The 12,325-nt window shown below is 41.6% G+C and overlaps 1 protein-coding gene across 2 annotated transcripts in view; it reads right to left on the reverse strand.

Moving 5' to 3' along the window:
- Positions 1 to 10,943, reverse strand: part of FAM184A (family with sequence similarity 184 member A) — a 118,632-nt gene extending 107,689 nt beyond the window's left edge. The window contains exon 1 of one of the 2 annotated variants that reach the window (XM_087444039.1): positions 10,352 to 10,943. In XM_087444039.1, coding sequence (XP_087300165.1) covers positions 10,352 to 10,519 — 168 coding nt within the window. In that variant the 5' untranslated portion in view covers positions 10,520 to 10,943. The remainder of the gene's footprint in view (positions 1 to 10,351) is intronic. The other variant, XM_004422266.2, reaches the window with a different exon arrangement.
- Between the last annotated feature and the right edge of the window lie 1,382 nt (positions 10,944 to 12,325).

The following is a 12,325-nucleotide window of genomic DNA, read 5'->3' on the forward strand; positions in this document are numbered from 1 at the left end:
GAAGAAACAGATAAATTCTTAGAATCCTACAATATCCCAAAACTGAATCAAGAAGAAATAGAGAATCTGAATAGACCAACCACAAGTAAAGAGATTGAAACAGTAACCAAAAACCTCCAAAAAACAAAAGTCCAGGACCAGACAGCTTCTCTGGTGAACTCTACCAAACATTCAAACAAGATTTAATACCTATCCTTCTCAAACTCTTCTGAAAAATTGAAAAGGACAGAACACTTCCTAACTCATTTTATGAGCCCACAGAACCCTGATACCAAAACTAGACAGGGACAACACAGAAAAGGAAAATTACAGGCCAGTATCACTGATGAACAGAGATGCAAAAATCCTCAACAAAATATTAGCAAATCGAAGACAACAATACATTAAAAGGATCATACACCATGATCAAGAGGGATTTATTCCAGGGACGCAGGGATGGTTCAACATCCGCAAATCAATCAACATGATACACCACATTAACAAAATGAAGAATAAAAATCACATGATCATCTCAATAGATGCAGAGAAAGCATCTGACAAAATCCAACATCCATTTATGATAAAAACTCAATAAAATGGGTATAGAAGGAAAATACCTCAACATAATAAAGGCCACATATGACAAACCCACAGCCAGCATCATACTCAACAGTGAAAAACTGAAAGCTATTCCTCTGAGAACAGGAAGAAGACATGGACGCCCACTCTCACCACTCTTATTTAACATAATACTGGAAGTTTTAGCCAGAGCAAATAGGCAAGAAAAAGAAATAAAAGGGATCCAAATTGGAAAGGAAGAAGTAAAACTGTCACTGTCTGCAGATGACATGATTCTATATACAGAAAACCCTAAAGAATCCACCAAAAAAACTATTAGAAATAATCAATGAATACAGTAGAGCTGCAGGGTACAAAATAGACATACAAAAATCAATTGTATTTCCATACACTAGGAACGAACTAGCAGAAAGAGAAGTCAAGAATACAATCCTATTTACAACCACAACAAAAAGAATAAAATATCTAGGAATCAATTTAACCAAGGAGGTGAAAGACGTATACACTGAAAACTATACGACATTACTGAAAGAAATTGAAGAAGACATAAAGAAATGGAAAGATATTCAATGCTCATAGATTGGAAGAATAAACATAATTAAAATGTCCACATTACCTAAAGCAATCTGCAGACTCAATCCCAATCAGAATCCCAATGACATTCTTCATAGAAATAGAACAATGAATCCTAAAATTTATATGAAATGACAAAAGACCCTGAATAGCCAAAGCAAGCCTGAGAAAACAGAACAAAGCAGGAGGTATCATACTCTCCAAATTCAAAATATACTACAAAGCTATAATAATCAAACAGCATGGTACTGGCACAAAAGAACAGACACGCAGATCAATGCAAAAGAATTGAGAGTCCAGAAATAAAACCACACATCTATGGACAGATAATCTTCAAAAAAGGAGCCAAGAACATACAATGGAGAAAGGAAAGTCTCTTCAATAAACGGTGCTGGGAAAACTGGACAGCCACATGCAAAAGAATGAAAGTAGACATTATCTAACATCATACACAAAAATTAACTCAAAATGGATTAAAGACTTGAATGTAAGACCTGAAACCATAAAACTCCTAGAAGAAAACATAGGCAGTACACTCTTTGACATCAGTCTTAGCAGTATGTTTTCCAATACCATGTCTACTAAGGCAAGGGAAATAAAAGAAAAAATAAACAAATGGGATGACATCAAACTAAAAAGCGTGTCTATAAGGCAATGGAAACGAACAAAATGAAAAGACAACCCACCACCTGGGGAAAATATTTGCAAATCATATATCCGACATGGGGTTAATTTCTAAAATATATAAAGAACTCATACAACTCAGCAACAAAAAAAATGAACAATCTGATCAAAAAATGGGCATAGGAAATGAACAGACATTTTTCCAAAGAAGATATGCAGAGGGCCAACAGCCACATGAAAAGATGTTCAACATCACTAATTATTAGGAAAATGCCGATCAAAATTACAATGAGATATCACCTCACACCCATCAGAATGGCTATGATTAACAAGACAAGAAACAACAAGTGTTGGAGAGGATGTGGCAAAAAGGGCACCCTCATACACTGCTGGTGAGAATGCGAACTGGGTGCAGCCACTATGGAAAACAGTATGGAGATTTATCAAAAAACTAAAAATAGAAATACCATAGGATCCAGATATCCCATTGGTGGGTACTTATCCAAAGAACATGAAATCAACAATTCAAAAAGATTTATACACCCCTATGTTCATCGCAGCACTATTCACAACAGCCAAGACTTGGAAGCAACCCAAGTATCCATCAACAGATGAACGGATAAAGAAGATATTTTATATATATATATATATATATATATATATATACACACACACACACACACACACAACGAAATACTACTCAGCCATTGAAAAGGATGAAATCATACCATTTGCGACAACATGGATGGACCTTGAGGGTATTATGCTAAGCAAAATAAATCAGACAGAGAAATACAAATACGGTATGATTTCACTCATATGTGGAAGATAAACAAACATATGGATAAGGAAAACAGATTGGTGGTTACCAGAGAGGAATGGGGTCAGGGGAGGGCGAAAGCGGTAAAGGGGCACATATGTATGGTGACGGATTAAAACTAGACTACTGGTGGTGAACGTGATGCAGTCTATACAGAAACTGAATAATGTACACCTGAAATTTACACAATGTTATAAGCCAATATGACCTCAATAAAATAATTTTTAAAAAATCACAATCCCTCCTTGTATGGTGACAGATGGTTATTACTGGACGTATCCTGGTGATCATTTTTGTAACGTATATAAATATCAAATCACTATGATGAACACGTGAAACTAATAGGATTTTGTAATGTCAATTATACTTCAATAAAAAAACAGTTCATTCAAAAAGGTTTATTTTCTAAAATATTTGCTTTGGTCTCAAATGTTAAGTATACCAAAATACTGACTACAACTGTCGATCCCCAACCTGCAAAGACTGGTGTTTCTCAACTTCATTTTTATATATTAATTGACTGGCAGTCAGAGACTATTTTCCAATAACATTTTAAAGGGCCATTAAGTTCCCAGGTCAATCTAAAAAAGCCTCTATGGCTCAGATCACACTTGAAGTATAAAACATAAATTTGATAGTAATGTTTCCTCCACGTAAAACTACCATTTATAACTGTTTTTATTTACAAAAAAAAAAAAATCCTGAGTTCAGTTAGCAATTGTCTCCCGCCTCTCTTCAGGCGTTTATCTCCAAAAAGGGCTAGTGGACACCAATTCTGACAGACTTAATGTCCTTGTCACTCTTAAGTGGTCTGCAGGATAGAAACTTTCTGTGGCAATACGAATTTCCATTATTCATATAAATCCCATTTCACGGCATAATATTCGATTTTACGTGAATGCTCACAGATAAGACATTTTTTAAGTCTCATAAGATAAACTGAAAGAGCAGAATATCAGTATTTTACCTCTCCTCCTCACCCCCATTACTTCCTAATGTCTTTCAGAAGCTTATAGGCTTTACAGATCCAGGGTACTCTTCATTCTCATCTCCAATTTAAGAGATACAAAATTTTCAGAAATACTCATAATTTTAACAATTAAAGCATAGGAATTTACTTATGAACTCAAAATGAATAGATGGCTTCAATCACATTTTGCTGAACCTTTATCCTTCATACCACTTCTTAAGAGGCTGCCAATTAGAAGACAGCAAAGGATTTTCATAAACAAACACGCAAACAAAACAGAGAGAGGGGTAGGGGGAGAAAAACTGAAAAACTTCCCACTTACTGCCTTCAGGAATGAGGCCTCAGCACCAAGGCAATTAAGAAAGCAGGCAGTCAAAGGAAAAACAGTTCAAACAACCACATAGTAGTAACTTGGACACCAAGTAGGACAGTCTCCAAATTGAAGTAATTAAAAAATTTTTTAAGTCTGGAATGACTAACGCTGTTCATGAAAACATGAAAATATTATGACATTTATCTGAGGATACAAAAAAAAAATAGCTCTGTTACAAATTTACCAAAGCCACAGTTACAAACTGTACAACCTATAAATGCAGAGGTTGTTAAACAATCTATGGGAGAGGCACATTGGTTCATGCTCACCAAAAGTCTGTGATTCAGGTGGTAAGCAAAACACGGCCCAACATGGGGAAAAAAACCACCACCAACAGCAACTCTGTGGCCTCTTAGGAACTGAATGAGTAGCAGCTGCCCCTCTCCTAGACCATCGAGACCCAGGTTCCTGTTCGTGTTCTGCCAGTGACAAGCTATGTCATCTTCAAACGACTTTGGGCCCTCAACTTCCACATCTATAAAATGAGAGGGTTAGGCCAGAATCTATGGTTTCTTCCAGCTCTAACCCTTTTAACTCTAAAGGTAGCCCCTTTATGAGTTTTTGGACAATTGATAAATAGTAGATCATGCTTTTGTGACCATTAGTAAAATACAAGAAATTAATTCAAACCACTCCTGTACAACTAAAAGATTATACCCAAGCTACTGCATAAAAGAATGGCAAAGCTGCAACGTAACAAAGAAGTAAAGAAAAAAAGATGCAGCATATGGTATGTGCTAAGCTGAAACAAGTCATAACCAAAACTGAATATTATTATGAAACAGTATCTAGGTAATTCAAACAAACCAACTAGTAAAAAATCAGTTGTATTTAATGTACAGAAAACAGAATTGTTTGAAAATTTCACTGGTTTTGGTATTATATAAACATATTCTGGTTTTGGATAGAGTAAAGGCAGAGTTAGTACTAAATGACTGATCATAAGACTATTTTTTTTATTTGGTAAGAATCTGGTATATCAATTACCTACCCTTTGAAATGACAGATATTTATATTTTAGACAGAGTACTTTATATTTTTATTTTTGCATCAAAAATAAGTGTACTATGATATAATATAGTGTTTTGAAGCAGTTTAAGGGGAAGCCAATAAATATTTAAAAGTAATTTAATGCAGATGAAATGATCTAGCATTAGCCCAGAAGAATCACAGATACAATTCCTCAGAAATATTTACTGACTTTTTCTATTATATAACAAAATTACTTGGTACAGGATCATCACCACCACCACCACCATCATCATCTTCAATAAATATTTATTAAGCTTTTATACTATGTATAAAACACTCATATTAAGGTTACATGAAATATAAGATACAGTCTCCACAGCTGAGGAACTTACAGTCAAATTAGATAAACAAGATATATTTATAAACACAACAAACATTATTTTGCAAATTTGTATTATTAAGTATCAAATAAGAAGTACAGACAATAAATGTTATAGTAAATCAAAGTAAGGCAAACCTAGTAAGGCCTAGGTTGGTCAGGGCAGTTTTCGGGAGGAGGGACATAAGCTGGGTATTGAAAGAAGACGTTTAAGGACTTGATGTTAAGCACAGAGAACAGGGAGAAACTATTCCTGCTCTTTGGAACATTATACCCTACCTTATACTAGTTATGTCTGTAAGTAATAATGGGACTGAACTGTATCAAAAGTGCAATCAACTAAGGAAGCAATGGATGAGCAGCCAATATAACAGGATATTCAAAGGGAAGTTTCTATCGAGAACCAAAGACAATCGACATTCCAAAGAAGGTGCCAGAATATTCTCAAAATTTCCAGAAGAGGCAGTCTACAGAGAGGAATGTTGAGGTATATTACCTCCTATCCCCAACACTAGTGAGAGAAGCCTCAAAGAGGGTTACAGAGGGGAGTTTGGAGGAGGTTTCCTTGGAAAGAGCTACAGGAACAAGTGCCCTTGCCTTCAAGGGGGAAGGTGGAGGTGGATGTTTGACCCTCACCTGAAGCCCAGCGGAAAAGGCTTTGATGGGACAACCTGAAGAGCTTGATACGTGTCTTAAGCACTTTAGAACGTAGTGAACTGGCAACTGATTCATCCCTGGAAAATCTAAAGGATGGACGAAGAGGCATATGAGAGCAAAAGAGAGATGGCTGAATTGGGACCATTTCCAGAGTCTGTCTGGAAAAAGAATGAGTGTTCCCTATGGACCAAGAAGGGTCCTATGGGACAGAGACAAAGCTGGCGTGGGTCACCTGGGTCCATCCGAGAGGGTTACCTGGAGCTTGAACAGACCTCACTCAGCAAAAGGACATGAAGGTCCTGCCAGATCCCAGAGGCTGAGGAAGGAGCAGGCAACCAGCCAGAACAGAGATGCATTCTGATGGTCAAGCAGCTTGAGCTGAGGTGGAAGGTGGAGGATCCACAAGTGAAAGAACGAGCTTGAAACATCTGCCAAGTAGACATCAGCACTGAAGCTAGATCACCACGCGCTAATCAAATAAAGTCTGCAGCTCATCGTTCCTGTCTTCCCCTCTTCCTTGTCCAGCTTGGCTGGGGTCTGAAACCAGGATGGGCAAGACAAAGCAGAAGCAGAAAAGCCAAGTCAGAAGAAAACAGTCAAGGATGCCCCCTTCCCCGATTCAGGCTCCCCACCCCGTGCAACAGGCAGAGCGAGGGAGAGGGCACGGGAGAGAAGCTTCATCTTTAACTCAAGTTTGGTTTGGAGTTTTTATCTTTTGGTACTGGACATTTTAATCATCAAGTTGATTTTTGCGACTTAGTTACTGAAGGACAACTTGCATTAGCAAAAAGCAACCCGAAAAGTCAAGTTTTATCCAGGGCAGGGGAGGAGCCAGTCTCACAGGGTAAACCGAAAAAGACGGTGAGAGAAAAATTAAGCTGTTTTATAATTATATCCCACAAGTCCTGCTTTTCGACCAAATGCACTCAAGAGTCAACACAGTGAAGAGTAGAGAAGGACACAAAAGTGGTCGTATAACACGTAACTCAACACACCCAGCTTCTCTACCTATCCTGAGATGGTTCAGTCATTAATAATTCCAGAAATTTGCCACAACATGACTCAAGAATCTTACTGAATTAAGAATCAAGTAATTCTTAAAATTTGACATGAGCAACCTAAATATAATACTAACTTTAAAAGGCAGAGGCTCTGTCTTGCTCCCTGCTGTATGGCTAACCCTTAGCAAAGGGCCCCTCACCTTACATACAAGATGCTTAAGAACTGCTGTTCTTCCCATGAGATGGCTGCTATGGCAGGTTCTCAGGAAACAGAATCTGAACAAATACGTCCACAGCGGAGACTATTTACTGAGTTAAAAATATATAGAGTCTTACTATGTGCAAAATTATAATATAGATTATTTTCATCTTTACGCATACTGTATTTTCAATATACTACTACAATGCAGAACAAATGTGAAACTTTAAACTCTGACATTCAAAAGAAGAAGAAGCACTACATACATCTTGAAAGAGTTTAGCAGAAAACCCTCAAGAGAAATCCAATATCACATAATGCTATTAAATACAGAATGGTTTATTTTAAAAAGAGAGGATCATTTAAAAAATATATTATCTAGTATTTTACTAATACTTTGTTTGTTGGCATATAACATCTCTTTTCAGTGACAGCCTGAATTAGGAGCCTACTATCTTAGAGAGTTACAGTGTCATCATCCCTATTTTAAAGATTAAGAATCTGAGACTCAGAGGTTAACTTGCTCAAGGTCATAGGGCCAGTAAGTGATAGAGCCGGAGTTTTAACTCAAGACAGTATGTCCGATTCCCACGCCACACTAACTATAATGCCGAAGAGTTAAGTTCCACTGACTCATTCCAAAAGAAATAAAATGCTATTTTAACGGTTATCTTTATAATGTCTAATTTTCAAATATAACCTCTTGTCAAGTCCCCACCATAGTTCTATTAACATACCTCCGCTGATATGAATTTATTAATAAACTCTTCATAAGTGAACATTCTAATAGCAGATACCAGTAAAGTTTCCGTCTAACAGTCAATATATTACTCACGACGTCATTCTTACCGTATGGTATTTACAATAAGCGGATGTGACTACAAAATTTGACACTTTCCAAAATGGTACATAAGGGAAGCAGGTCTTATTGTAAGTTTCAGAAACTGAAGGGTTTTGGCTGCAACAGAGTCCTATTATCAGACTGTTTCATTCTCAGGCCTTATCTTAGCAATAAAGGAAAGAGACCGGGGTGGGAGAAACCCTAGATATTTCAGTATAAAGTCAGTGGTTCTCAACCTGGGATGATCCCCCCACCCCAACCCACGGAATATTAGGCAATGTCTGGAGACATGTTCATTGTCACAACCGTGTGTGTGTGGTGGGTTGCTACTGGAACCTAACAAGTAGCACCAGGGATGCTGCTAAACATCCTGTAATGCACAGAACAGCCCCCCGCCCCCGCCCCATTCCCAACAAGGAATTATCCAGTCCAAAATGTCAACAGTGCCAAGGTTGAGAAACCCTAGTATAGGGATTAAATGTCTGAGGCACTTGGCCGAGGGGATGGCACGAGTGCTAAGAGATTGTAACTATAAACACTAAATCAATGAGTCCAAGTAACACTCAGGAAAGAGGAGGTGTAGCACTGAAGCCGCAATGGGAGCTCAGGGTGGAGGCAGCCTCCCGCCTCAGTAGATTTGAGGTGGGAGTAAAGACAGAAAACAATAGCCCCTCCTACTCAGTACTCCCACCCAGAACAGCTATGCTGGATTTTTTTTTTTTTCTGATACAAGAACAGAAAATTGAAAAAGGAAAAGGAAAAGGAAAAGTAGTTTACTGAAGAGATGAGAAATTTCTTTTATTAAACTGTACACAGTTCCACTACCAACTTACTGAGTGTTTCTATTACTTAGAGCAAGGCTCCAGAAGGTTACAATCTAAAATAAGAACAATGGATGTTGTGGACAGACCATAAAAGAAAATCAGAATAAATAAATACTAACAGGCTTCATTCTGGACATCAGCATTCTGAAGAACAAACACGATTTCAGCAAGCCTGGCTTCTAGCTCCCAATGTATAAACGCTCTGATGGCATACTACTGTGTTCCTTCTTAGACCTTGTATTCTCTGAATTTGGGGACCCTCTGCCACAAGAGGAAACAGTAAAAACTAGACCCATAGCAACCTCCAAATCACCGCCGACATAAAACAAAAACAGAACTTCAGGAGATGCTGCCTCGCCTGGCACAGCTGAGGTTTACGGTCAATGCACTCACACCTTCTCCTCCATTCTTGCATTTGCCCCCTCATTCTTTGGTCCTTTCATATTATTTTTCTTGCTATCCTCAATCACATTTCTTCGCCAAAATCTTTTTACCCTCTTTTCATCCTTTTCACTCCCATTTCCTTCTTTTCCTCTTCCAACTGTCTTACTTTACTCTCTCAACAGTGCCAACTAGTAATGAAATCATATAACCGGAATTTTGGAGCTGAAAGAGTCAGACTTCAGAGGTTATCTGGTAGTAAACCCCCACAACACCTACCTCTCTTCAGCCACCAACACTAACAAGTGGTTAGCCCACTCAGCTTAAACACATTAAGGTCTATCACCTCTACTCACTTTCAGAAACCACAAATCGCTTCTTCTCACTTAATGAGTATTGAAAGATTGCTCTTGAGATCTAACCAGAGCAGTATAATCCATCTGAATTGCTCTTGCTTCACAGAGACACCAACTCTTTCTCATTATCAACATTTCCCAAACTAGAAAAAAGCTCACCACGCAAGTACCATCCTAAACTACAGTTGGCCAAATTTGCAGACTATTCGCACTTTGAAAATTATCTTTTGATAGACTGAAACACAACTAAACACAGGCACATGATTCATCTAATAAGCCTTGTTTGATATTTTGTCAGGATAAGGAATGACTCATTAAATCCCCAAAATGGCACGCCAGGTATGTTTTACCCTCCTACACTGCTCAGAAGATTTCTTCTCCCCTTAACTACATAGTCAATAAATGATACTGATGAATTCCGAAGATTCCGGGTCACGTTGGGTAAATACGGTACTGTACTTCATACCGTACCGGAGTGTAATGCCTCGTGGAGCCTTGGCACGCGCAGGAGAGCAAAACTAAAGGGATTTATTTATTGTGCAATAAAGAAAGTAGATCCTTAAATTTGTTCTATGCAGGCTTACCCCTAAGGGTCAGCAGGGTGCAAGTCCCATAACCCCAGCCGTGCTGTGGAGCTGTCTAGCTGAAATTAACCTAGCCAGCGTTCCCCGAAGTTTGAAAGGTTCTTCGAGGTAAGTCTCGGGCTGTTGCTTCCCCAGAGCAGCCCCCTGCAACTCGCCCCAGGCGCAGGGCGCACAGGCTCCCCGCCGGGCAGGTGACCCCGGGGAGCCCGCACGCAGGGACCCCCCGGCCGCGCCCTCACCTTGGTGAGCTGGGCGATTTTCTTGCTCATTTTCAGGTGCAGGTCCTGGCTGTAGTCCAGGTTGTGCCCCGCCTGCTGCGCAGCGGCCGGTGAGGGCGCGAATTTGGCCGCCCCGGCCGCCGAGCCGCCGTAATAGTGCTGCTGCCAGCTCATCCCCGGGGTCGCCATCTTCCCGACAGACCCCGGCCCGGGCACCTGTCCCCGCGCGCGGGGGCGGCCGCGGAGCGACGGCGTCCGGGAGGCAAGAGCCGGGCCGGCCGCTTCCCGACCAGACACCCGGCGCCCAGCAGCCGCGGCCGCAGGCGCCCTCCCGCCCGCGACCCCCCGGTCACCCCCGTCCGGGGACCGGGCGGCCCCACCGGCCCGAGGCCGCGGGCGACACCGACGCGGGGCAGATGCCCGGGGCCCGGCCCGCTCTCGCCGGCCCTTCAGCTCGCGCCTGGCGGGGGCGTCGTGGGCAGCGCGGCCCGCAGGTCCCGCTCCCACCTGGCACCAGGGCCCCAGCGAGCCGGCCGCCGCGGGGGCTGCGGAGGGAAGACGACCGGGCGGGCTGCCGCGAGAGGAGGCGGGGACGCGGAGGGCACGCGGGAGCCGCCGGGCCGCCGTTACCAGGGCGCGCGGCCCGCGGAGCGCGCGGGGACGGCGACGTCATTTCCCCGCAGCCAAACCCCGCCCCCGCCGCCGCCCCGCGGCCCGTGCGGGCGCCTCGCGAAGGGCGCGCGGGACCCCGCAGGTGCTTCCCGTCCTGCCGGAGCCCGAGTCCCGGCCGGGCGAGTAAGCAGTGTGCGGCGCGTGCGGCTCCACGACAAAAGTCCGGCCGCAGGAGATGGGGCCGTGTCGCCTTCGGTTTGCAGAACGCCTGCGGGTTTACTGAGCCTTGCCACGTGCACCATCGCGTGCGCTGGGCCCCGTGGCTCTTCCCCAAGAAGCGCGGCAGGCTCGCGTGCAGCCACGCTGGCCTCCGCACCCGAGACTTGAGTAGTGAAGGAGCAGGCAATCCGATAAGCCCTGCCCTGCCCCTTCCTTCCGAGCTCACACAAATAGGATTGTTACAGTGTCTTAGGTCGACCTACTACGTGCCAGGCACTGTCCCTCCTTCATCGCCAAGTGTCTGTGTGTGGAGAGAGCACACGTCATCAGTCGATAGGTATAACACTGCACCGCTTTTTCCTGGTCTAATGGAGCCAGACATTTATATATGAAATCTAGTTGGCTGGAAGTAAAGGGAAAATATAGAAGATGGAACAAGATGTGAGTTCCTTAGGGATTTGGGGTTGGGCAAAATGTATCATTACTTGTGCATTTTCACCTTCCTAAGTGCGTTATTTCTTCCTGATTTTCTCCTAACATGTCTACTCCTGCAGGTCAAATGATTTTTTTTTTTTTTAACGTGTATCCTGTGTTGAAGTAAATAAGTCATTTTAGGACGATCTTAACACAAACTTTAAAAATGTAGAATTGTGCCTATTTTTAAAAAATCTGTTCTCCATGCAGTTTTGCAGAACTGAATGCCCCCCCATGATAATATGTGATTTCTCTTTAGCATGCAGCTAACCATCATATAAATCTGAGATTATTAACAAATCCTATTGGGGGCCAAATTGACATAAAATGCCTGATTGTGACAAAATCTAAACCAACAAGGTAGAAGACTGAATAGAAATTTGAAATTGAAATACTTCCAGAACTGTTGGAATTCGAGAAAGGAAGCCTGAAATTGGCTACATCTTTTCCCAGATGCTAGGTACTCAGCCTACCCCATTCCCCACTATAGACCTTCCAGAAAATAAGTTGTCTAGTTCCAAGGTTCTGAATAGAGCAGATGGCCAGAAACAAATATTATGCTCCTTTCTTAAGCTCTAATGATTAAATGAAATTAAAGAGAATTAGGAGCTAGTGTTATTTCATCAAATTCTAGGCATGGAAGATTCACAATCATTTTAGAACTCTCACGTCCTTTATATTCTAAGCAGA

This window comes from Ceratotherium simum, chromosome 19, assembly GCF_057802395.1.
Source record: "Ceratotherium simum simum isolate JZ-2026a chromosome 19, ASM5780239v1, whole genome shotgun sequence".
Taxonomy (NCBI): domain Eukaryota; kingdom Metazoa; phylum Chordata; class Mammalia; order Perissodactyla; family Rhinocerotidae; genus Ceratotherium; species Ceratotherium simum.